At 45.5% G+C, this 26,290-nt stretch overlaps 1 protein-coding gene across 1 annotated transcript; it reads left to right on the top strand.

The window, feature by feature from the left end:
• Nucleotides 1-18,876: 18,876 nt before the first annotated feature.
• Nucleotides 18,877-21,473, top strand: CDK5R2 (cyclin dependent kinase 5 regulatory subunit 2). The gene has a single exon (XM_036915163.2). The coding sequence runs from the start codon at nucleotides 19,185-19,187 to the stop codon at nucleotides 20,295-20,297; it is 1,113 nt and encodes a 370-aa protein (XP_036771058.1). The 5' UTR covers nucleotides 18,877-19,184; the 3' UTR covers nucleotides 20,298-21,473.
• Nucleotides 21,474-26,290: the final 4,817 nt, after the last annotated feature.

The following is a 26,290-nucleotide window of genomic DNA, read 5'->3' as shown; positions in this document are numbered from 1 at the left end:
AGGTGGAGATAGGGAGAAAAGACATTAAAGGAGTAGTTGTTTGTGGATAGGATTCCCAACTTTCAGTGCTAAGTTCTGAAATGTGGACTGTGCATGGACAGCCTGGCACCCTCAGACAATGGTGGGGTGGGGCAGTACACAGGGATTAATGATTATTGAAAAGGAAGACTGGCACTTGTGTTACTATCAGTTAAAATGACTGAGTTGATAAGCAGCCCACCTATTGTTTCTCTATGCAGAAACCGTTCAGACATCCACTGTAGTTTTTCCACTCTATGTTTAAGCTAAGGTGTCAAAAAGACTTAAAGTACTGCTGTGCACATTTGGAGAGTTGGATGTAAATTGGTATAACCCGTATGGAGGGCAGATTGGCAACATCTATCAAAATTACAAATGCTGCACGTAGCTTGTCACCCAGCAATTTCACATCTAGGAATTTATCTTCAGATGCACTCACTCACACATGAAATAACTTACAAAGTATTCCACATCATTGTGTGTAATAGCAAAGGATTGAAAACAAGTTAAATGTTCCTCAAGAGGGGATTGGTGAAATAAATTATGATATCTCTTTAAAATGGGATACTACTTGGTCTAAAGAGAAAACAAAGTGTAAGATAGCTTTTAATGTACTGTTTGGAATGAAAAGAGCAAGGAGCAGAACCATTCCTATAAAGTGAGAATGGAAAGAATTCAGGTCCTCAATGGAGTGTTCCAATAGCTGAATTAAAGAACCCTGGACTGCCCTGCCTCCAGTCCCCTTGTGATACGTGACAAGAAACTCCTTATTGTTTAAGCCAGCTAAGAAAAAGTCTTCTGTGACTGGTAGCCAAAAGCACCCAGACATATACCTCTGAGGCCTGTGGAGATCATTGTGTTTGGACCAGGAAAAGTGCAAAGAGGGAGCTAAACCTTTGACTTACAGAAATTCTCCAGTTTGCTCCATTTTAACTCCAGTGGGCATTCCCAAGTGCTGCCTCCCCTCTAGGTATTCTGAGCTTGGAACCTCAGAGCAGCCAGTCTTTCACACAATGTAGTCTTGGGGGTTTCTGTGCAGAGATGCAACCTGGCAGGATTCAACTTGCCTGGCTTTTTACATATAACCTCATCAAAGCAAACAGCCAAAATACTGGTAGAATCTGTTTCTAGTCAGGGGGTGAGAAGGCAATGCACTGGATGCAAATCAAGCCCTTTAAGGTGGAATTCAAACAACCCATTCTCTGCCCACAGGAGGACCCAGATAATCCAGACTTGCTATGGTAACTCTAATGGCAAGAAGTCTCTGGATCAAGCCATGTGGTCTGAGAACATATTCACACAGCTGAATTGTCCTGTTAGTGTCACTGAGACATTGTTTTTCTTTTTCTTTTTCTTGTTATTATTGATATACATTCCCACGAAGGCCGCACATGAAAAACAATGTGGTCAACACACCCACACCATGGAGTTCATCCCACCCGCTGTCACTGTCCACCAGTGTAGCAAGATGCCACAGAGTCACTACTTGTCTTCTCTGTGTTACACTGTCTTCCCCATGATCTCCTCCACATCACGTGTACTAATCATAATACTCCTCAATCCCCTTCTCCCTCCCTCCCCACCTGCCCTCCCCCACCCCTCCCCTTTGGTAACCACTAGTCCCTTCTTGGAGTTTGTGAGTCTGCTGCTGTTTTGTTCCTTCAGTTTTACTTCATTGTTATACTCCACAAATGAGGAAATCATCTGGCACCTGCACCTCCCCACCTGGCCCACCTCACCAAGCACAACACTCTCCAGTTCCATTCATGCTGCCGCAAATGGTAGGATTTGTTTCTTTCTTATGGATGAATAGTATTCCATTGTGTATATGTACCACCTCTTCTTTATCCATTCATCTACTGATGGACATTTAGGTTGCTTCCATATCTTGGCCATTGTAAATAGTACTGCAGTAAACATAGGGGTGCATATGTCTTTTTGAATCTGAGAACTTGTATTCTTTGGGTAAATTCCTAGGAGTAGAATTTCCGGGTCAAATGGTATTTCTATTTTTGGTTTTTTGAGGAATCTCCATATTGCTTGAATAACGGTTGAACTAGCTTACATTCCCACCAGCAGTGTAGGAGGGTTCCTCTTTCTATGCATCCTTGCTAGCATTTGTTGTTCTTAGTCTTTTTGATGCTGACCATCCTAACGTGTGAGGTGATATCTCATTGTGGTTTTAATTTGCATTTCCCTGATAATGAATGATGTGGAGCATCTTTTCATGTGCCTGTTGGCCATCTGAGTTTCTTCTTTGGAGAATTGTCTGTTTATATCCTCCACCCATTTTTTAATTGGGTTATTTGCTTTTTGGTTGTTGAGGCATGTGAGTTCTTTATATATTTTGGATGTTAACCACTTGTCGGATATGTTATTTATAAATATATTCTCCCATACTGCAGGATGCTTTTTTGTTCTGCTGATGGTGTCCTTTGCTGTAGAGAAGCTTTTTAGCTTGATCATTGAGACAATTTTAAGGACTCACTGTGACTCACTTGTCCATTCTTTCAAGAAAAACAAGTATCTGTCCCCTGCATTCCGCTAGGTGCTAGGAATATAACAGTGAGCAAAACTGAAATGGCTTTTTGCCTTGGAACCTCAGAGCAGCCAGTCTTTCACACAATGCGAGGTTCCAAAACAATAAATGGCTTTACTGACTTGCAGTCTAAAGGAGGAGAAGGCAACTAGTTGAATAATTATCAAATAAATGTACAATTACAGCTGAGCTAAGTATTATGGAGGAAAGATTCATGGTGAATAAGAGTGGTTAAGAAAAATACTTGTATTAGAATGGATCAGAGAAGGCCTGGCTAAGGAAATGACACTTGAGTTGACATTTGACTAGTGAGTGGGAGTTAACTAGATGATGTGGGAGAAGAGCATTCTGCAGAAGGAATAGTCCCTGCAAAGGCCCTGGGGTGAGGGGAGAAGTGAACCCTCAAGGAACTAGAAGGTCAATATGGTTGGAGGGTAGAAAGTAAGGGGGTATGCTGGGAGGTGACTGGAGCCTGGCAAGGCAAAGTCAAGAGACATGTAAAGTATTTTTGTAAGAGCAACAAAAAACCATGTGGCACCAAGTGCTAATTGTCCCCCAGTATCAATTCTCCCTCTATTCGTTTAGTATCTGAACCTCAGAGTTTGGGGTCAGTACATGGCTACTTAATTAAAGAGCATATCCCTCACTCCTTTGCATATATATTTGCCCATGTAACCAAGTTCCAACCAATGGTCTGTGAGTAGAAGGGTATGCTTCCATTTCCTGATATTTTCTTCTCACTGGCTAGAATACAGACATGATTGTGGGGGCCGGAGAAGCCATCCTAGACCGTAAGATGGAAGACATATGCTGAGGTTGGCAAAGCAATAAGATAGTGGGAAATTGGATCTCCATCACCGTGGAGCAGCCACAGCAGCCTTGAACTATTAAACTCAGACAGTATATGACAAATTGATAAACTTCTCACTTGTTTGAACTACTTTTTTTAGGCTTGATTGTCAAAGTTGTATGTTCTTAGTTATTATATTCTTAGTGGTTATTACAGACCAAATGTTTGAATCCCCTTAAACGTATGTTTGAAATCTGTGTTGAGATCCTAACCCTCAGTGGTATTAGGAGGTGGGGCTTTTGGGAGGTGATTAGGTCATGAGGGTGGAGCCCTCATGAATGGGATTAGTGCCCTTATAGAAGAAGCCCTGGAGTGCTCTCTCATCCTTTCCACCATGTGAGAACACAGCTAGAATATTGTCATCTGTGAATGAGGAAGTGGGCTCTTACAGACACTGAGTCTGTCAGCACCTTGATTTTGGACTTCTTATCTTCCAGAACTGTGAGAAATAAATGTTTGTTGCTTAAGCTGCCTGCCTATGGTATTTTTGTTAGAGCAACCTGAATAGACTAAGGCAGTGACACACTGTTGAAGTGTTTTAAGTAACAGAATAGGACTTTCATCTTGAAATGATCCCTCTGGCTGCTGTGTGGGAGGTAAAAGCAGTGAGAACAGTCAGAAGCCGCTGAAGCCCTCCCATCACGGAGGATGGTGCCTTGGACCTGCAAAGTAGCTATGAAGATGGGACCAGACCCTATTAGAACACCTTTTGCCTGGTGTAGGTAAAGAGCTGAGTCACATCTATAAATTCAAATTAAGGGTTTTTTAGGGTGTGTGTGGTTAATTTTAAGATAGCCTTGAGACTTAAACTGCCACATCAGCTCTTCCCTGGGTCTCTAGCCTGCCAGTCTATTCTGGAGACTTTGGACTTGCCAGCCTCCATAATCACACTTTCCTTAAGATAAATGAGCCAGTTCCTTAAGAAAACTCATTTAGATAGATGATAGATAGATAGATAGATAGATAGATAGATAGATAGATAGATAGATAGATTATAGCTAGATTAAATAGTTAGGTCCTCTTAGTTTTGTTTCTCTGGAGAACCTTAAAATAGGAGTAAACTTTCTATTGATTTATAATATACATGCATCAAAGTGCACAAATATAAAGGGCACAGCTCAGTGAATTTGTACAAAGTGAACATACTCAACCACAATCCATAAGAGGATATAGAACATTGGAATTCTGTGAAGATAGCTGTGGCAGAGGAATAGTTTTTTACTCTAAATCCTTACACAAAAACAGAACAATTAGATAGAAAAACTAAAAATTTATGGATAACATTTACAACAAAATTAGACAGCAAGTATCCCCCACAAAGTACAGACTAGAAGTGGAGAGGACAAGGCAACAAGACCTGCATGGAATTGGCATCTATGCTGAAGAAAGCAGAGGGAAGTAGAAGGCTTCTGATGGAACTGAGAACTGACTGATAGGTGCTCATGGTCAATTTGAGAAAGCTGTAGAAACTGGAAGGGGTTTTGCCTAAATCAGTAGCAGGTGAGCACAAGCAGCCTGAGGCCAGGTTTGCAGTAGTAGGACCACTTGAGCCCTCATGAACTCTCAAGACTGGCCCTCAGGGATCCCACGGCCACAGTCTTCCTCCAGGGAAGACTGAGAGAAAGGGATCCCATGATGAGAAGAGACCACTGGGGGAAGAATCAAAATTGGGCAGGACTGGGACAGCAAAGATAAGACAAGATTCAGATGAAAAATGGAGAGGGCAGCAGAACCAAGAAATCTTTTTTTTTTTGTATCATTAATCTACAATTACAGAAAGAACATTATGTTTACTAGGTTCCCCCCTTCACCAAGTCCCCCCGACATACCCCTTCACAGTCACTATCCATCTGCATAGTAAGATGCTGTAAAATCACTACTTGTCTTCTCTGTGTTGCACAGCCCTCCCTGTGCCCCCCACGCACTATACATGCTAATCGTAATGCCCTCTTTCTTTTTCCCCCGCCCTTATCCCTCCCTTCCCTCCCATCCTCCCCAGTCCCTTTCCCTCTGGTAACTATTAGTCCATTCTTGGGTTCTGTGATTCTGCTGCTGTTTTGTTCCTTCAGTTTTCCTTTGTTCTTTTACTCCACATATGAGTGAAATCATTTGGTACTTGTCTTTCTCTGCCTGGCTTATTTCACTGAGCATAATAGTCTCTAGCTCCATCCATGCTGTTGCGAATGGTAGGATCTGTTTTTTTCTTATGGCTGAGTAATATTCCATTGTGTATATGTACCACATCTTCTTTATCCATTCATCTACTGATGGACATTTAGATTGCTTCCCTATCTTGGCTATTGTAAATAGCGCAGCGATAAACATAGGGGTGCATCTGTGTTTTTCAAACTGGAGTGCTGCATTCTTAGGGTAAATTCCTAGGAGTGGAATTCCTGGGTCAAATGGTATTTCTATTTTGAGCATTCTGAGGAACCTCCATACTGCTTTCCACAATGGTTGAACTAATTTACATTCCCACCAGCAGTGTAGGAAGGTTCCCCTTTGTCCACACCCTCGCCAACATTTGTTGTTGTTTGTCTTTTTGATGATGGCGATCCTTACTGGTGTGAGGTGATATCTCATTGTGGTTTTAATTTGCATTTCTCTGATGACAAGCGATGTGGAGCATCTTTTCATGTGCCTGTTGGCCATCTGGATTTCTTCTTTAGAGAATTGTCTATTCAGCTCCTCTGCCCATTTTTTAGTTGGATTATTTGCTTTTTGTTTGTTGAGGTGTGTGAGCTCTTTATATATTTTGGATGTTAATCCTTTATCGGATCTCATTTATGAATATATTCTCCCATACTGTAGGATACCTTTTTGTTCTATTGATGGTGTCCTTTGCTGTACAGAAGCTTTTTAGCTTGATATAGTCCCACTTGTTCATTTTTGTCTTTGTTTCCCTTGCCTGGGGAGATATGTTCATGAAGAAGTCACTCATGTTTATGTCCATGAGATTTTTGCCTATGTTTTTTTCTACCAAGAAATCTTAGAAAGCATGCTGCCATATTTTTTTTATTACTACATGAGAATAAAGAAAAGGGAACTCTGTGAAGGGAGTTCCACACTTCCCTCTAATAGTTCAGAAAAATTAATTTCATATAAAAATAAGCTACAGAAAAGTATTACATCCAAATCAATTACAGAGTTTTAAGAAAATAAGACAGAGAACCATAGTAATACCTACAGGCAAAGAAAAGCATGCCAGAAAACATGCCCACAGAGCAGATAGAAATTGTAACCTTAACTATTTAGAAAGAAAAGACATTAAACATAATATGAGACATAAAAGCACAACATAAATCAAAGAGGCACTCTGAAATGAGTGACAGAACTCAGAAAAGAAATAGAAATGAAAGAAATAGTACTTTCAGAAGGAAAGGCTAAGTTGGAAAAACACTAGTGTAAATTAGCACAGGAGATAATGTAAGAGAAATAGAAGGTAAAAGGAAGAAAACATTAGAAACTGACATGAAATTTTTAAAGAGATGAAAAGGATTCAAAGAAAGAAAATTATGACTATTGAAGATAGGCAAGTAAGACTCAACATACAGTAAATAGAAATCTTTGAAGAAGAAAATCAAGGCAAGAGAACAGAATGAATACTATGGGAGGCACACACAATGAAGCCTCAGAGCAACCCCCAGTGAGAACTGAGGACTCCTGCCAACAGCCACAGGAATGAGCTTGAGTATGGGTCCACCAGCTGCAGTCAAATCTCCAAATGACTGTAGTTCCCTCCTTGTAACCTTCATTGTAACCTCATGAGAGACCCTGAACCAGAACCATCCAGCTAAGCTACACCCAAATTCCTGACCTCAGAGACTGTGAGACAATAAATGTTTTTCATTTTAAGCCACCAAGTTTTGGGGTTGTTTTTTAATGCAGTATGAAATAATTAATATATTGGGCATTAGGGTAGCTTCCAGTATGGGGCTATTTAAATATCTCTGCTAAGCACATCCTAATGTATATCTTATGGTGAATGTATGTGCATTTCTGTATAAACCTAGTAGTGAAAATAGTGAGTCACAAGATATACATATGTATACATATGTTCAGCTTTAGTAGATGCTGCAAGAGTGTTTTCCACAGTGCTTGTATTAATTTACACTCAAACTAGCAGTGTGTAAGATTTCCTGGTGCTCATATTCTTACCAACACTTAACATTTTCTGCCTTTTTCATTTTAGCCAATTTGATAAGTTGTAGTAGAATTTCACTGTGGTTTTAATTTACATTTTTCCTCATGTCTAAAGAGGTTTATCACCCTTTCAAGAGTTTAATACCCATTTAGACTTTCCATTTATAAAACACCTGTTCAAGCATTTTACACATTTAAAAAATTGAGTTGTCTTTCTGACTGATTTATCTTTTTTATAATTCTGTGGTTCTTTTTATATTTCATATTTACATCCTTTGGCAGACATATAATATTTCTTCCCTCAATCTCTGGGTTTCCTTTTCACTCTCTCAATGACTTTTGATAAACAGAAGTTTTCAATTTTAGTGGAGTCCAAGTTATTGTTAATTTTTCATATAGTTAATGATTTTTTCATATAGTTAATGTTATTTTTTATGTAAGAAATTTTTGCCTACTCTAAGTCATGAAAATATTTTCCTATGTTATCAAGAAGCTTTATTTAATTCAGTCTATGATCCATATGGAATTTAAAAATTTCATGTATGATGTGAGGTAGAGGCTAAGATTTACCTTTGCTCCAGCACAATTACTGAAAAAAAAAATCATCCTTTCCCCAAGGGCATTAGAATAGCGCCTTTATCATAAATCAAGAGACCATAAATTTGGTGATCTGTTCATGGAGTTTATAAGCCCATCTGTCTATCCTTGCACCAATACCATGTTTTAGTTTTTACAGATTTATGGTCAGTCTTGATATCTGGTTATTTGGTAGATAGGTAAGCCTTCCAATTTTTCTTACTTCAGTATTGTCTTTGCCTTTTTTTTTTTTTTTTTGCTAAGTGGAGTTGTATTTCAAAGACTTCTTTTTTTTTGGTATCATTAATCTACAATTACATGAGCAACATTATGGTTACTAGACTCTCCCCATCATCAAGTCCCCACCACATACCCTATTACAGTCACTGTCCATCAGCATAGTAAGATGCTACAGAATCACTACTTGTCTTCTCTGTGTTGTACAGCCCTCCTTGTGCCCACCCCCCTACATTACATCTGCCAGTCATAACGCCCCTTTTTCCCCCTTACCCCTCCCTTCCCACCCATCCTCCCCAGTCCCTTTCCCTTTGGTAACTGTTGGTCATCTTTGCCTGTTTGACTCTTTGATTTCCATATAAATGTTAGAATCAGCCTGCCAATTTCCACTGAAACATCTACTGGAATTTTTATTGGGATTACATTAAATTTATTGATAAATTTGTAGAAAATGGACACATTATTGAAACTTCAATTCATTACCATGTTTTTTTCCTTCATTTACTTAGGCTTTCTATAATTTTTTTCAGTGATATTTCCCAGAATATAGAATCTTGAATATTTTTCATTAGATTTATTCCTAGGTATTTGAAAATTTTTGATGCTATTATAGATGACAATCTTAAAATTTCCAATTCAAATTGTTAATGCTTGCATATAGAAATACAATTTTTGATTTTTTAATATTTACCCTTATATCTGGTGAACTTGATACTCTTGTTAATTCTGTACATTCTTTTTTTATTTTCTTCATGCAAAATTATATAGTTTCTGAATAATGAACAGTTTTATTTTTTTCTTTTCATCCTTATACCTTTTTTTCTTTTCAGTTCTCTAGTATAAGGTTAAATAGAAGTGATAATAGTGACATTCTTGTTTTGGTCTTAACATGAGGAGGAAATCTTACAGTAGTTCACTAGTAATTAGAATACATGATGTGGAGTGGCCTTGCACAGGTGTCAAGCCCAGGTTGGGAGTGAGGAGGGCATCTTCTTAGGAGAGTGACCTGGCCTGAAGTACAGGCACCTGAATAGGGTGAGAAGGGCAACCCCATAGAAGCGAGGTACCACATAGGGTGTCAGAGCCCGGGAAGACTGAGGAGGGAGGCATCTACATGTTAGGCAGCTTAGCATGGCTGTTGGTGCCCTAATAGTGTGAGGAAAATATCCACACATGGTACCAGGTTGTAGACCCCAAGAAGAATAAAGAGAGCTTTCACATAAGGGTAACAGAGCCCAGGTGGAGTTAGAAGAATATTTATAGAAGATTTGTGGAGGAGGAATGTGTGGGTGACAGGACATTGGTAACATACAAAGGGACAGATAGTCAGGAAATATACTGGGGAAAATGGCAACCAGGTTTCTCACTGTTGGAGAGAGAAATTATAAATATAGAAAGGGGGACAACTAGAATGAATGCTGGATCATTGGGTTAGAATTGGAGGCATTAGTGTAAATTTGAACTTCTCAATATACACAGAATATAGAAGTGTGTGTGTGTGTGTGTGTGTGTGTGTGTGTGTGTATACATGCATGTATTTCTTAGCTCTGTTCACTGAGAAAGTCTAGGAGGAGCCATATCCCAACAGCAGTGAGCATATTTACCATCTGGATCTTGGCTTCTAAATGCCTTTATTTGCTAAAAGGAACTGGAGACCCTTGGAGAAATGGTTGATTACAGGCTTGAGGCAGGAAAAGTACAAGATAAGCCTGGAATATCTTGTTGTGCCAAGTGCTCAAAGAATTATATCCATCCTGTCAGAATGATATATAAACTAGCTTGAAGGGGCTCCCACTGGCCAAATCTGGGACAATTTGAACATCAAAATAAATGAAAGTTGTAACACATTGAATGAAATAGAAATTCATGAATCCTTATTAATTAATTAAAAATTCATGGGGAATGTGATATTTACATAATTTCAAATTATCTTGCCAAGGGAAGAAGAGTAACTTTACAGTTGAGAAGCTGGTAGATACCACCTTAAACAAATAATCAAGGTTAAAAATCACTTGTGAATAGACATAACAGCTAAATGTAATGTGGGATCCTGGATTAATTCCTGTAATTACTGGGACAGTTGGTGATATCTGAATAAGGTGTAGATTATTTAGTAGTAATGCCTCAATGTTAATATCATGATTTTGGTGGTTATACTGTGGTTAGTAGGAGAATGCTATTTTGACGCATGGAGATGCCTATATATCCAAGTGGAGATCTCAAGTAGTCTGATATTTAGAGCTCTGGACTGAAGATATAAACATGAATGTCATCAACATATGGATGAATTTCACCAAGAGAGTGAATGAAGTGAGAAATTTCATTTAACACCCCAAAAGAAAGAAAGGAAAAATTTCTTGCACACTCAAATTTGTGTTGAGTGAATGAATGAATGGGAAGATGAATTATGAATGGACACCCAAGTACCCAATGAATCACCATCAAGATTGTGTATTTGGACCATAGAGTAGGGCAGAAAAATAGTGTCCCATTACAGAATAATCTGCAAACTACTTGAAAGTAAATAGCTTTGAAATTTTAAAAAAGTAAAAAAAGAAGTTGAGCATGTTGTAACTGAAAATTTTGGTTTGTATATCTCAGGAGCTGAGACTCCTCTGAGAGAGCTCCCTAAAGACAAGTCAGATAAGGAGTTATGGACTCTTGGACAAGAACCCAGAGGCAGCTTAAAGCTCAAACCTCCCCCCCCCCCCCCAGAACCCTTGGCTCCTGAGACACTGGGCTAATGGCCCTGATAATAACAAATGGTTCGGTGCAGCCACAGCTGCTTCTTAACATTGGCTGGGGGCAAACTTGATTAAGAAGCATGATGGTAGGTAAGCATCAAATTTCTTGTTTGAGCAGAAAGCTGATACCTAAGGAATGCAAGCTGGCAGCAGCCCAGAAAGAAGACTTGACAATAGTGCAGGCTGTAGAGAAATGGCTTTCCTGTCTCAAGGCTTTTACTTCGAGGAAGGATCACTGGGACTTGATAAAGAACTCCAACCACTTCACCTGATGGAGACCTGACAGTTTGGACAGGAAGGTTGGAGGAATCTAGCAGGAAATAGGCCTTGGGGTCAGAACCCAGGCTGTGGTCAACAGGGCCTCTTCCAGATTCAGTCTTTCACTGACAACTGATGGTAAAAGATTACCCTCCTTAGTCCTTAAGACCAAACATTTACTTCTATGAAATGACTGACACATCTCCAAAAGGAAAATTTTCAGTTCTATTAGTCAATATTTTTTTTTGCTTGCAAATATTAGATTTGCAACTCAAATCACCTTAAGATTAAGAAAAAGTGTGTGTGTGTGGGTGGGTTATTATATTTACATACCTGCATCAGGCCCAGCTGGCTCCAGAGGCAAAAATTACATCAGGAATCTCTCCAACTGTTGACTGTTTTCCTGTGCATTAGTTCAGATGACCTCTCTCCATGTGGAGGCAAGAGAGTCCCCAGCATCTCCAGGCTTCATCCCACCAATTTAGCAGCCTCAGAGGATGGAAAGCATCTCATTCCCAATAGTTCTGGTGAAACTCTAAGAACAGAGTCTCACTGGACTGGTTTGGGTCACCAGTCCATCCCTGAGCAATTGTGACAGAACGGTAGCTGGTCAGGTCCATGTCTGGAACCTACCACTGGAATGTAGAGAGGGGTTAGCCCCATATAAAGCACATGGATTGGGAGTGTGGGAGAAGAGGTTCCCCAAAAGCAAACGAGGGTATTCATAACACAAGGAGGCTGGCTGCTTGGCCAGCAGCAACTATAGTGCTCAACAAAAAGAACCGGGGGGATCTAGCCATCTCCCAGAGTTTTCTTTTCTCTCTTAACATTTTCTAATAGTTGAAAATGTTAAGGATGCCACCTTGAGCCCACCTGAAGAAATGATTCCATGGGTCTGAGGTAGAGCCCAGAAATTGTATTTTTATAAAGGTCCCCCAAGTGGTTTTGCTGAGCAGAGTAGTTTAGGAACCACTAATTAATCTAGTGGACAATCTTCTTAACTTCGAAAGTGAGTACATGTGGGGCTCTAGCTTATAAAATTAGAGTCACCTTTTTACTCAAAGGGGGTCAAAATAAAGGATTGTCTGTATATTTTGAGATTAGTATACATTAATTAACTTATTTCAAAGCCCATGCCCACCTCTCCCTAATCCTGGTAGATAAACAGAAGTGGCTCCTATCTGACTAAGATGTTGGGCCAGTAAGTGGGCCCACCAGGGATCTCAACACAAGTAGTTCTCATTAACCCTCATGCTCAGAGGGCAGGAATCTGTGACTCTGAGCAGGGAGTTGCTGAGTCCTGGCTGTGCCTTGGGAAAGGTGCTTATCATCACAGGAAAGGCCATGAGCAGGAGAGGACACAATACCAGGTGGAGAAACTGGACCTCTGTTAAAAATTGTTCTTAATTCCCTGCCAGTGGGTGTTCATGCGTGAGAATTGAGGACAGGCAGGAGATGGATTGGCTGTAATGGTGGGAGGTGGAGGGAAATAGACAGGGTTAGCGAAGTTGTCCAGTCCCATCCCCTGTAACTGATCATAGGACATTAATCAATTTACTACTATTTATTATTTTTTTTCATATCTTCAACATCTCTGTTGTACATCTTTGAAGGCTGGGTCCCTACCTCACACTTTTTTGTGTTCCCAGCACCTAGCTTGGTACCTTGTAGGCTACAGTGTCTCAAACAGTATTTGCTGATATGGCTTTTCTAATTTTGCAGAACTTTATCTCAAAGCCCTTGAAAAGTAGACCTGACTCTACGTGGAGTCTCTGGAGCGTTACAGAGACAGAAGGGTATGGGATAAATAGTAAGGGCCTGCATCCTGAAAAGCACAATCAGAACATGGGCCCACATGGTGCCTGGCACATACCAGGTATACAGAAGTTCACAAAATCAGTGAGGCCTGCAGTGGACCAGAGAAGGGGACCAGTACCTGATATACTGTCAGGTCTCTGTAACCTCAGGAATCAAGTCAAACAATCCCCCAGGAACAGCTTGAGTAACAATAGCTGCCAGCACTGTAGCCAAGAAGAAAGGACAGCTATAGATCTGAGTCTCAAAAAACAAATGAAAAGAAATGATAGTACCACCCTAGCTCTTCAGTGAGTAATGTTCTAATGAGAAAAAAATGCTAATGGTATAGGTCAAGCAAACCTTTCCTGCTCTGTAAAAATAATGATGACAATATAACTTGTAATAACTACATTTTCTGAACACCAAGCACCATGCACATGCAATATACAAGCATGTGAAACATAATGAGATTCAATAAAATCTTATAGCAGCCCTATGGTGGTCCACTTTTATAGACCTCAGAAGAATTTAAAAACTTACCCTAAGTCCCCCAGCTCATAAGTGGGAGGTGGGGTGGATTTGAATTCACCCAGACCTGCATGACTCTGGAACCTACATAGGAACCTCCACACTGTCTTTTTCAAGGTGACAAACATTTTCTGTACTATTGTGAATGAGTCAAATCTCTTCCTTCCTCCCCCTCTCTGTTGACGAAAGGACCAGGGCCAGTGTTCCCTTTTTCCAATCCCAAAGGAGGACTGGACCCCAGGGCTCAGAACCCCCTCAGGAGGCAGCTCCAGGAATTAGGGTTCCTGAGTAATTCCTGCAAGTCAAGATAAGGAAGGCCGTCACAGTCATGGCTAGAGTCTAAGGACCAAGTACCTTACAAGGAATTGTTGGGCCAGATGAAAGTGGGCATTAGGGCAGAGAGGCGAGGGCTGTGTGCGGATCCAGGAAAGACCTGAGCTAGAGTTCTCAAAGGCCTTTCTCTTTCCCCAAAACTCTCTAAAAGCAAGGTTTTCAGACCTCACTGGGGCTAGGCCAGGGCAGAGGGAATCCCCTTTCCCAGGGTGCAGGGGTGGGAAGGCAGAATTCACAGAGGGTCTATGTTTGCAGAGTGGAATTGACACATAACAGCACAGAGACAGGGAAAGGGACATGAAACTAGATGAAGACCCAGTCACAGCCGCAGCTTCCCTGCAGCCACCTGCCTGGTTGAGATGGAAACGCTGATTCCAGCTCCAACCCCCAGACAGGCTAAGAATATCCCAGAAAAGCAACAGCCACCACCCCCGCCCTTCTTGATCTGCTCCTACATCTGGAGCACTATGCTGGGCGCCAACAGGGGCAGGGAGGAGATGGAGTTGGGGGGGTTACATGGGGCGTGGGCAAAAGAGAGGAGTCAGAAAAAGGGCTTGATGGAAACAGGAAGTGAACTGAGAAATAAAGCTGCTGGAGGGTTCTGGAAGGAATGGGCAAAGAGACATGTTCTCAGGGGACAGCAAAGGGTGGTGAAGGCAGGAGCCAGGGAGTTGGGGAGAGAAGATCCAGGGATGAGGATGAGGGAGGACAGGCATTGGTAACCTCCAAGAGGGACTGAGGTTTTATTAAGGAAGAAGCAGAGCTTATGTCAGTCCCCAGCTCACTCTTGTCCTTTCCTGACTCTTAATTCTGGGCCCTCCAACATCTCAGCATCAGTCCTTTCTCTCCTCACTGTCGAGTGCCTCTTCCTCAGCTGTGCTTATTAACCCTATTCTCTGTTCTAAAAAACCTTTATCTGGGCTCCTCAGTTAAGGCCTTCCAGCAAGGGGCCTGCTGGAATGGGAATGAGATGGGAATGCAGGGCCTCCCTCATGGCAGCTAGCAGCACCTCCTTGGTCAGATTCATCTCTTCTCTCTGCTCATTCCCTTTCCCATTCTCCACTGTCACCTGAGGGGCTCTGCTCCCTCCACTGCCTCTTCAGGGACTTACTCCTCCCCACCCTAGGTCCTGTGGGATAAGGTCCTCAGGAGAGGGAGGGATGGTTGGGCTGGTGCATATCCTCCCCCTTTGTATATCTCAGGAGCTGAGCCCCTGGGGTGGGGCGACTGGAGCAGTAAAGAAGTGGGGGCGGGGTGGGCAGCAGGATCCAGGCATTCAGATGCCCAGGCTGAATCTCCACCCTGGCTATTGAAGAACCTTATTGTCATCAGCCTCTCTGGAGGGGCCCCTTGGACATATGGGATACAATGACCTTGAGTTCTGGGACCTCCAGCCTTGATGTTTACTGGGGAGACCCTGGACCTCGACCACCTTGGCATCCTGTCCTTGGTCTCACTACCTTTCAGGGGCCTCCTTTAAAGCTTGGAAGGACCTAGGGAGATTTACATTCCTAAGAGTATGAGCATCCCCACCCTCCACCCCAACACACAGTTTGTCTCCTGAGCTGAACTGCAGAAGCTCAGGCCTCACTCTGATGCTGTGCACACAAAGACTGAGCCCGCTAGGCAGAAACAGATTAGGGAGAACCAGACAGGCTGGAGCTAGAGTGAAACAGATTCACAGGACAGATTTTATTTAGGATCAGAATTATAGAACTGGAAGAGGCTTTAGGAATCATATTTAAGTCCAATCCCCAAGATGTTATCTTATTCCTTTAATATTTATTTTTGTCTGACAAAAGTAAAATATACAGAATTTCTGCATTTTAACATGAAAAAGGGAGGCCCAGAGAGCTTAAATGGTTCCCCCAAGTCATACAATTTATAAGCAGTGGACTAGAACTCCTGCTGCTGCCTCCTGCCTCCTAGACTGTGGCCTCCCCAAGAAGGAGATAAAAACAACCAAAGGGCAAAAGAGTCTGAGCAGCATCATTTGAAGATGTTTCATTGAAGATGGGGCTTCATTTTCCCAGGGTGGTCAGTGAAGGCTCATCTCTAAGGTGAAATTTGTGGTCTTCATCAACAAGGCCATCTTTCTACACAGGCTGACACCCTAGTCTAGGCCCTCCAGGTCTTGATCTAAGTCTGCAGTTCTTGCATTAAGCAGCCTTCAGGAATAACCACTGATGGATAGAGACAAGGGGCTTGGCCTCCAGGGGTTTCTCATCTCCTGGAGTCTAATACAGCCATCACTGTCCAAGAGGAACATGTGCATCCATGGGAAATGGACAGACGAGAAGCAACATACAGATAAATCAGTCACAGAATATAGACACTAAACATAACCCAACCAGAAAAGTACATTTACAGATGGAAGGAGGAAGTCATGGCCCTTCCATAAAGCCCACCTTCTTCATGAACTCTTTCTGGTTTCATTATGCTTATCCCCTATGCTTGGCCTCCACCGTGTAGAAACATAACCTCCCTCTCTCTTCCCTTACTGCCTCCAGCTTTTTTGTAACAGAAATGTGGCCATTCTTTGTGGATCTGTTTGATTATTTTGTCTGCTTGTCCTTTAAAATTCCGTTCATATCCATCTTGCACATCTTGGACTGGGGACTCGGAGCCCACCCCTTAGCCAAGTTGTTATGTACCAGCTGTTGTTGAGGTGAAGAGGTTAGAAAGACTAATGTCAGCAGGAGCAGTAGTCCCTTCTAATCAGTCCAAAAAGGCTCGGAGGAGGTGGAATTTCGAGAGGTTGACAGAAGAAGGCAAGGTAGCGGTCTGAAGGAGGGCAGTTGCCCAGAGGTGGGGGCTCAAAGAGTCTAGAGGGACAACCAGACTGGGAGGGTGGAGAGTGTGTGAGCCAGAAAGGGTTTGAGGCAGGTAAAGGTGAAGAATGAGAATGGGGAATGAGACCTGTTTGGGGGACCAAAGCAGAGGAGGAAATTCTTGATTCTGACTCAGAGGACAACAGGATGTCACAGCTAGGCTTGAAGCAGGGATACCATGGTGGTGACCTCTCTGGGTGCTGCACAGATTTTAACCTAAATGATACCAGCAAAAGGCCTTGTGTCAATGAGAGACTCCCAGGAGCAGAGCTGAGAGGACCCACGTGCCATTCAGCTCCACGTGCCTGCTGTTTCTGCCAGTGCAGCTCCATCTCTATGGGGCCTATCCTTAACTACAGGTGAACCAACTGTTTCTTGGGTGTCAGATAAAGGCTGACTCAGAAGGCTTTGTAGGAGAAGTGGGACCAATTACAGTACATGAAAAGAGAGGACATTTTTCTGTAACTATGGGGAGAATGAGAGGTTGGGCAAGTCAGCTTGAGCTGTGAGAGCAAAAAGATCATATCTATGGGAGCAGGAGGGACCCTGCTGAGAAAGTGTACATTGGGCGCTGAGTCAGGGAGGGGTTCCACATCTGCGTGTGTACAGTAGTAAAGAGATAGGGAATTAAGACAGCTAGGCCACAGGCATCCAAGAGTGTGTGAGTGAGCAGGAGCTGTGGGATAGCTGAGAAAAGCTGGTGCCTCTGGTGGCAAGAGCTGCAGCCCAAGGGGATTCTGGAACAGCCTACCTGAAATGAACAACATACACATACACACACCAACCCTGATAGCGGTGGATCCTTGGAGCTCTGTTTGTGGTCAGTGAGGAGCATGGAAGTGACACCAGGGACAATTCTGAGAATTTTGCTGAATCTATAGGCAAGGGCTTCCTTCCCCATCCTACATATCTCTAAGGCCCACCTCTAAGAAGCTGAAGACTCCTGTGTTGGGGAGCCACAGAGAGCAGGCTGGGAGAAGGGTGGAAACAGTCCTCGTAAGGCAAGTAGAACAAACGCAGAACTACCTGGGCTCAGGTCCAGCAGGTAAGGCCCAGACTGTTCCAAATCCAGGACAAAGGCCTTGTGGGTGCTGAGGAGGGAGCAGACAGACCCCAGAGAAATGGGCAGGACCCAGTCTAATAACTTGCAGCTGGGAGTGGAGACAGCTGGGACTTGAATGGTAGGAAGCATTTAACCATGAACATCCACCTTCACCTGGACCCAGGGCTGGGCTGGAGGTTGGGCCACCCCTCTTAGGCCTCCCTCCACACAGAAGTCCTTGTTTGCTGTCTGAGCCCAAGGACTCCAGCTGACCCAATTTCCAGAATTACCCTGGGACCAACCATCCATCACCCACCCAAATGTGGGATCAGGGTGTGTTGGTGGGGAGGAGGGGTACGGGAGGAGCTGACCAGAGATCAGAGCTCAGGACCACTCCCCACAGACTCAGCTGCAGAATATCAGGCCAGCAAATGGTGGCCTCAGGAACATACCAGAGGGTCTTGCTGCCAGCAGAGCAAGTGCCCCCAAGCAGGTGGGCTGTGACCTGCAGGAAGGCTGGGCTGTGTCAGCAGCCCTTCACAGGCAGAGCAAGAATGCACCTGCGGCATTCCTCTGTTATGGTCTTGTGAGGGGAAGGGAAGGGAGAAGGGAAGTGCTAAGAAGGAATCGACCCGACTGCTAGAGTAGAGAGGCCAGTGCAATGCGACCCAGCTGGGGCCAGAGCGCCCTAATGAGGGCACTCACTGCCCACGCTGTGCCCACGCTCACCCCCGACACAAAGTGGGGAGAAGCTGTTCCCATGGTTCTTCTGCTACCGTGATCCAGTGTATCAAAACAAGCTGCCCCAGGGCCCTAGAACCTGGAGGGGGGGCTGAAAGCAGCCACCACCCCCTCAGGTCTGACCCTGAGAGTGCCCCTCGAAGGCACGCCACCTTCACCCACTTTTCCCTTTCTGGTGAAGGGAATGGACCAGAGAGAGACGGTGATGGGGCGGGACTTGAGATCATCACTAGAGATTCTATTGGTCAGAGGTGCTGCCGGTCAGAAGGGCAGCTCGGGCGAGGATTGGCTGCGTGAGGCGGGGCGCGGCGCGGCTAAAGAAGGAGCCCAAGGGGTGGGGCTGACGCTGCAGCTGGCGCAGCTCAGACTCAGGGTAGCCGCGGCGGAGCAACTAAGCAACCACCTTCCCCCTCCGGTTCCCGCGCCCGGGCCGGGGCAAGGCCCCCCCACCGCCGGGTCCCCGGGGGCTGCAGCAGCGGCGGCGGCGGCGGCAGCGGCGCCGCTCGCGGTTCCCGCCGGGGCCCGGGCGCCGGCCCCGCTCTGCAGGATGGGCACGGTGCTCTCTCTTTCCCCCGCCTCCTCGGCCAAAGGCCGGAGGCCCGGCGGGCTGCCCGAGGAGAAGAAGAAGGCGCCGCCCGCCGGGGACGAGGCGCTGGGGGGCTACGGGGCGCCGCCAGGAGGCAAGGGCGGCAAAGGCGAGAGCCGGCTCAAGCGGCCGTCCGTGCTCATCTCGGCTCTCACCTGGAAGCGCCTGGTGGCCGCGTCTGCCAAGAAGAAGAAAGGCGGCAAGAAGGTGACGCCCAAGCCGGCGTCTACGGGCCCCGACCCCTTGGTCCAGCAACGCAACCGAGAAAACCTTCTCCGCAAGAGCCGGGATCCCCCCGACGGCGGCGGCGCTGCCAAACCCCTGGCTGTGCCGGTGCCCACCGTGCCGGCGGCTGCCGTCACCTGCGAGCCGCCGTCGGGGGGCAGCGTTGCAGCCCCGCCACCCGGCTCTGGAGGTGGAAAGCAGCCACCGCCGCCGCCCCCAGTCCCGCAGACGGTGCCGCCAGTGCCTGGCGGCTCGCCGAGGCGGGTCATCGTGCAGGCGTCCACCGGCGAGCTGCTGCGCTGCCTGGGCGACTTCGTGTGCCGACGCTGCTACCGCCTCAAGGAGCTGAGCCCTGGCGAGCTAGTGGGCTGGTTCCGCGGAGTGGACCGCTCGCTGCTGCTGCAGGGCTGGCAAGACCAAGCCTTCATTACACCCGCCAACCTGGTGTTCGTGTACCTGCTGTGCCGCGAGTCGCTGCGCGGGGATGAGCTGGCGTCGGCCGCAGAGCTGCAGGCCGCCTTCCTCACCTGCCTCTACCTCGCCTACTCCTACATGGGCAACGAGATCTCCTACCCGCTCAAGCCCTTCCTAGTGGAGCCCGACAAGGAGCGCTTCTGGCAACGCTGCCTGCGCCTCATCCAGCGGCTCAGCCCGCAGATGCTGCGGCTCAACGCCGACCCCCACTTCTTCACGCAGGTCTTTCAAGACCTCAAGAACGAGGGCGAGGCCGCAGCCGGCGCCGGAGGTCCACCCAGCGGGGGCACTCCCGCGGCCGCCGCCTCCTCCTCGGCAGCCAGGGACAGCTGCGCGACCGGAACCAAGCACTGGACTATGAATCTGGACCGCTAGAGATACCCAAGGGCCGCGCCCGCCCCCCATCCCAGCCCCTGACACACACTCGGAGTCCCCGGGATCATCAAGCTGCCGCCGCTGTTACCGCCGCTCCGCGCCGTGGCCGGAGGAGGAGTCGCCCCTGCCCCGCAGGGGAAGGTGGAGGCCAGGACGCCAGAGGCCGCGGCGTCCGGATTTGCTGGGTGTAGGGTGGGGTTGGGGGATAAGTGCGGGAGGGGGACCCCCAACCCCACCCTTTCTCTCTGTGTGTGCCCTCATCTCTGCCCGGGTCCCTCCATTACCTTCTGGGTGTGTCTGTAAGTCCATCTCCCTCGGTTTTGACCATTCATCACCTCCTTCCTCTATCTTCATCTTCCTTCCTGTCTGCCTAACCATCTTTCTCTCTGCCCTTCCATTTTCCGTTCTTAGGTATGTATTTCCGCCTCCATCTTTGCCCCTACCTTACTATCCTTCACACCCCGTTTCTCTTTCTAAACCTGTGTCCCCATCTCCCCTTCCCTTCTCTTTCTCCTCGCTCCTGGCATGTGTCATCATTTTCCCTCCTGTCTGCCTTACCCACTCTGCCTATGTCAGCTTGCATTCTTTTCCCTACTGAGCCCCCATGCATCCTCCCCAGACCACGGGGAGCATTAGTTCTTGATTTGAATCGACTGAGGTGCGGCGAGAAACTGCAGCCCCGGGAGCCCAGACACCGCCGGGATGGTCCTCTGCCCCACCCCCACCTCCTCTCCCTACCTTTTACAACGTGTTGCATGCCGGGAGTTGTGGGGGGAGGGGGTTGCCGGCTTCAGTAAGCTGAAGTTCTGGAGCAAAGTCAACCTAGGAGGCCACCCCGGCGGCGGCGCCTCAGCGGAAGGGTGGGAGGAGACAGAAAATTCTTCTTACCCTTGAGGAGGGGTACCTCCTCTTTCTTATCCTTAGGTGTTTTTGTTCCCCCTTTCCCCCTTTTAATTTATTTGGTTGTTTCAGGAGGGAGGAGGGAGGGGGGAGGGAGAACGGGAGCTGTCTGAGGTGCTGATCCGAGGCCGGACTGGAGTCCTCCCGGGAGGGTACCAGGGAATGGGTTGGGCCTGGTGCCGTATCCAAGGTGCCAATGATGCGGGCCGACGGCGCGGGCCGCACTGTTTGTCCGTCTGTCCCGGAGCGAACTATAAAGCGCTGGAAGCGCCTGCAGATGGTTTTGCGCCGGCCTTTCTTTGGGTCCATGGAGGGAGGGAGCGGGAGTGGGACTGCCTTAGGCAGGGCAGGAGGGCCCCGGTTGGGCCTAGTGGGCAAGGTCGAGTCTCTGAGAACTGCTGCTCTTTACGTGCGCCCTCTCCCGCCGCGCTGGCTTCCATTTTACAGAGAGTAAAGTGAGGTAGCCAAAGATTGAGACCTGGTGAGAAAGCTGAATCCCCACCCCCCACCCCCACCTCCATCTTGTCTGAACTAGCTCCTCATTAATGCCCAGGCCATTTAGAGATTTAACGATAAGGACAACAAAAGTTCCTCTATCAAGGCAGAACTACCTAGTTACTATTGCTTTTCTTTACCTCTTCCATCTCTTCCTATCATATATCCTATCAAGAGTCCACACAGGCCTAACTCAGTCTGTGCTCACCACTCTCAGGTGGGACCTGACTGCCTCACATGCTTCCCACGCCCATTGGGCTGTTTCAAAGCTGCTTCGGTCACACGCCCACACAGGGCAGCCTCGGGAGGTCCGTGCCTGCTTGAGATTCAGACCTGGCCCTTTATCTCTAAGGAAGCTAAGGGCACAGACAGCCTGGGAGATGGGAGCCATTCTTTGGGGTTGAAAGAAGAGAAATAAGCTGTTTAGTTTGAGACCCCTATTTGGTCCCTCTCCATTCTTAGCAACATGGCTAAGCGCCCCATTCACTGTTTCATTGGCCCAACGAGGCTTGGCTTCAATAGAGCGCTAGTGTCTCTGACCCTAGTGGCTGCCCAGAACTCAAGGATCCGGAGAGAGAACCCCGCGTGTCCTACAAAGACGAAACTCAGACTCGCTGTCCGTGGTGCTGACGGGTGCGCTTGGGCAGGGTGGTGTGGTGAGGCAGGAGGTGTTGCGACTCGGCCTCAACTAGGTTTTCCGGATAATTTGAGAGTAGGGTGTGATCTATTCTGGTGGCGAGTTACAGGACTCTGGCCTGAGAACCCAGGAATGCCGGCTTTCACTTGCCCTTCTAGGAGGACAGACCTTGACTCTCACCCAGCCTCAGCCCAGCGCCCTTCCACGCGGCCTTGGAGCCGGAAACCCCCTGTCCAGATTTGTGAATCGAGTTCCCGAGGGGTAGGGAGGGGGTGAAGAGCTAGCGGAAGGGAAGGCGGGAGCAGCCGCCCATTGGCTGGAATTTGGCGCAGTCAGCGCGGTGCCGTCATCTCTCCTGGTTTGGGAGGAGGGAGGGAGGATCACTTGAGTCACCCGGCGGCTGTCGCTATAGTAACCAGACTGAGAGGGCGGGGCCGTTCTCTACTCTTCCACCTCTTGCGGGGGAAACAATCCTGGTCCGCCTGATTAGGAACTAGTTAGCGAGACTACTTGATTGGAATTCCTGCGTTAGGAGAGCCAAAAGTGGGTGGGAAAGAGACCAGTGAGCCTACAGAGACACTTCCCCCAGACATCTTGCCCTTAGGGGACCTCTAGATGATGCGCCTGAACCCCTGAATAGCTTCCTGCCTTTACAAGACGAACCCCTGAATAGCTTCCTGCCTTTACAAGACACACACACGCGGGTGCGCGCACCTCTAGGAACCTGGGGTGACCTAAAATAAGGGGGAAAAGCCTCTGTGCGTGGTGTCAAGTTAAATCTCACTTTCCTTGCCATGCCCCAAGGTATGAGACACTGCCGTAATCGGATTACGGGGTGAGAGACTGGAGGAGGATCAGCATGAACACATGGAAGAATTAGCCTCCTGGGTCAAACTTGGTCAGACTACTATTTTCTCCAGGAGGGGGCAGTGGTAGGGAGAAGGGCTCATTGTAGTCTTCTGAGAAGGCAAGGTAAGAAGGGAGTGAGTGCAGAAGCAGAATGAAGCATCTTTTATTGCCTAGAAGTGAACCTTGGGAAGTGAGTCCAGGCTGAGGAGGAAGGTGGTGAAGAGGGCCCCGAGTTCTAGAGATAGCCAGGTGCGGGTGAGAGAGAGGCTGAAGTAAGAATGGAGATGGAGGATAGGAGACAGAAACCCAGCTGGAGCCATGACTTAGCACTTTCCCTTTGCTGGGGCTGGAGTGACTCTCCCAGCATAGGGGCAGGGGAGAGGGGAGGAGAGCAGGAAAGCAAATGGGCAGATAAACAGTGATTCACCATTTGAATGATGCCTGCTGATCCATGCATTGATAGACAACCAAAGACACACATTTTAACCCAGAAGTAGGTACGTATGCATTTATACTGATGCAGGTTTGTGGGATGATAACATAGACACATTTCCACCCCCCACTTCCCTGCCTCCTTTCCTGGGGCAGAGGACGTTCTGTCCTGAGAGCTATGCTTGCCTGTCCCTGGAATACCTTGGTACTTAATGGAAAAGGAGAAATGGAAGAAATCCTCAGGCTTGTGGAGGGGGGGGTTGTCATGGTAACTGCTTTGCCTGCCAGGCAGAGTGCCCAGCAACCAGAGCATCTGGCAGTATCCAAGGGGACATCCTGTGGCCTCTGCCCGCTGGGACTCTGCCTTAGGGATCCAGATGGGCATCTCCGGAAGATTTCTACAACAAAGACTGCCAAAACAGCCCCTCCAACCACGCCACCATGACCAGGGACAGCTGGCAACCAGGTATGAGGGCCTGACCTTCTTCATGTGCCCCACTTTAAGTGGTACTTCTGACCACTTTATACATGATAAACAATATTCGCTGTGAGTGGCCTCAAGAAACTTAATACCTTAAACACCTTTATTAACACCATTACCTTCCCTCTCAGCACCTTGCCAGACACCCTACAAGGTCATCTATACCCACACAGATTCACTGTGTATATGTGGGTTAAAAAAATTGTTTTAGTTGAGTATGATGAAACGCTGGGTACAGGATGATAAACTGCAGAGCGCAGTCTCAGGGTTCAAGTTCCTTTAACCTTAGTTTAATACATTGATAAGTTTATTAGAGGTGGTCTCTCCTTTGAACCTGAAGGCTGGCTGGCTGACTTTTCACTCCAGCACCACCCTCTTCCCCCTTTTTTTCCTCAGTATTCAGGTTTAACCTCTTATTTTCTAGCTTAAAACTCCCCCAATCCAGTTTGAGCTTTCATGTTTTGTTTTTGTTTTCCTGGATTCTCCCTTTAGCAATTAGCTGCTCCCTAGCTCTCTTTCTACTTGGAAATATTGCCCACAGTAGTTATTACCCTCTTTTAAGATTCCTACCCCCATTTCTTTACACCCCTTGGTCCTTGTCTCCAAGGATTGATATTTAGCTTCAAGCCCATTAATCATAAAATCTCTCTCAATGTGCATTTTTATATATGACAACCTAAAAGAAAGGAGGGGTGCTGATAAATAATATAAATAGGGAAAGAGGTACTTCTTTATATCCTTTCTACATTTTACTGCTTTTAAAAAATAATTTGTTTTATCTCAGAAAAACACAGAATATCAAGAAAAGCCTAAGAAAGACAAATAATGATGGAAGGCTTGCCCTACCCTATATTAAAATGTGTTATAGAGCTAAAGTGGCTAAAATATATAGCACTGATAAAGGAATAAACATGTCAATAGAAAGAATAGATAATACAAAGCTAAAGTCCAGCGTACATGGGAATTTAATATATGATAAAGGGACCATTTCAAATCCATTGGGAAAATGGTTGGATTAGTAAGATTTTGCTACAACTGAGTAGTTATTTATACAAAGAAAAAAAGGTCAATCCGTCCTTATTCTTTACCCCAAAATAAATCCAAATTGATTTTTAAAATTTGAATAATAACTACAAAAGCCTTATTAGAGGAGACAATTCGAAAATACCCATTAAAAATTTAAAGGCACATACTTTCTACTCAGGAATTCTAATTTCTAGTATTGACCTAAAGAAATACTTGAACATGTGCACAAAGAGACACAACAAAGATATTTTTATTGTATTATCATTTGGAAAGAGATAAATTGGAATCAACCTAAATATCCATCATTAGGTTAGGGGTTAAATAACCTTTCATACAGCCAAATTACTGAATACTGTAGTAATCAGTTAAAAAGGATGGATTGGACTGTATGTACTGACATGAAAGATCTCCAAAACCTGTAGTATCATTGAAAGTTGAATTATACATACAGTACAATATCATTTATGCAAAAGCAAAAGAAATTAAACTAAACTGTAATTTGTGTGAATGAATAACAGAAGCTTGAGAAAGATACACATCAGTCTTGATAAGTGATTCTGGGAAGAAACTGGGATTGATGTCGTCTAGGGGACTTTTGACTTATCTGAGGAGTTTAAGTTTTATAATAAAAATGTATTAATATGTTGTATGCATAATTAGAAAATAGTAATTAATACATAACAGTAGTCAAATATTAAATAAAATACTTGAAAATATGGGTTATTTATTATTTTATTTTTATTATTGCATCTTGGATTGGGTGAACATCTTTTTGGAGATAGAGAGACTTAAAGGAAAAGATTGGTTTTCTAGCTCAATTTAAGCTTTTGAATGTTAGAGAAATAGAGAGAAAAAAAGAACAACCACAAATAAGACTGAAAGACAAGTGACAAGCTGAGAGAACATATCTGCAACAATATATTGTTCTTAGAAAAATAGTTACAACTCTGAAGAGGTAACTCACACAAAAATGAAAATAACCAATAAACACATAAAAAGATACTTTACTATTGGCCAAACAAGTTCAAGTCAAAGTAATAATGGGAGATTGAATCTTATGTACTGACAAAGATTATAAAAATGGGAAATTCCAACCATGATAAAAACATGTGGAAATGTGTGCTTTTCCCTCACTTTTTGTAGACATGTGTGTTAGTTCAGTCTTTGTGGAGT

This window comes from Manis pentadactyla, chromosome 6 (genome assembly GCF_030020395.1).
Source record: "Manis pentadactyla isolate mManPen7 chromosome 6, mManPen7.hap1, whole genome shotgun sequence".
In the NCBI taxonomy this organism is placed as follows: domain Eukaryota; kingdom Metazoa; phylum Chordata; class Mammalia; order Pholidota; family Manidae; genus Manis; species Manis pentadactyla.
The sequence above is the reverse complement of the archived record's forward strand: the minus strand, read 5'-3'. Positions and strand labels throughout refer to the sequence as shown.

Excerpts from the sequence above, each read along its gene's own strand:
- CDK5R2 (XM_036915163.2), top strand. The coding sequence starts at position 19,185 with ATGGGCACGGTGCTCTCTCTTTCCCCCGCCTCCTCGGCCAAAGGCCGG.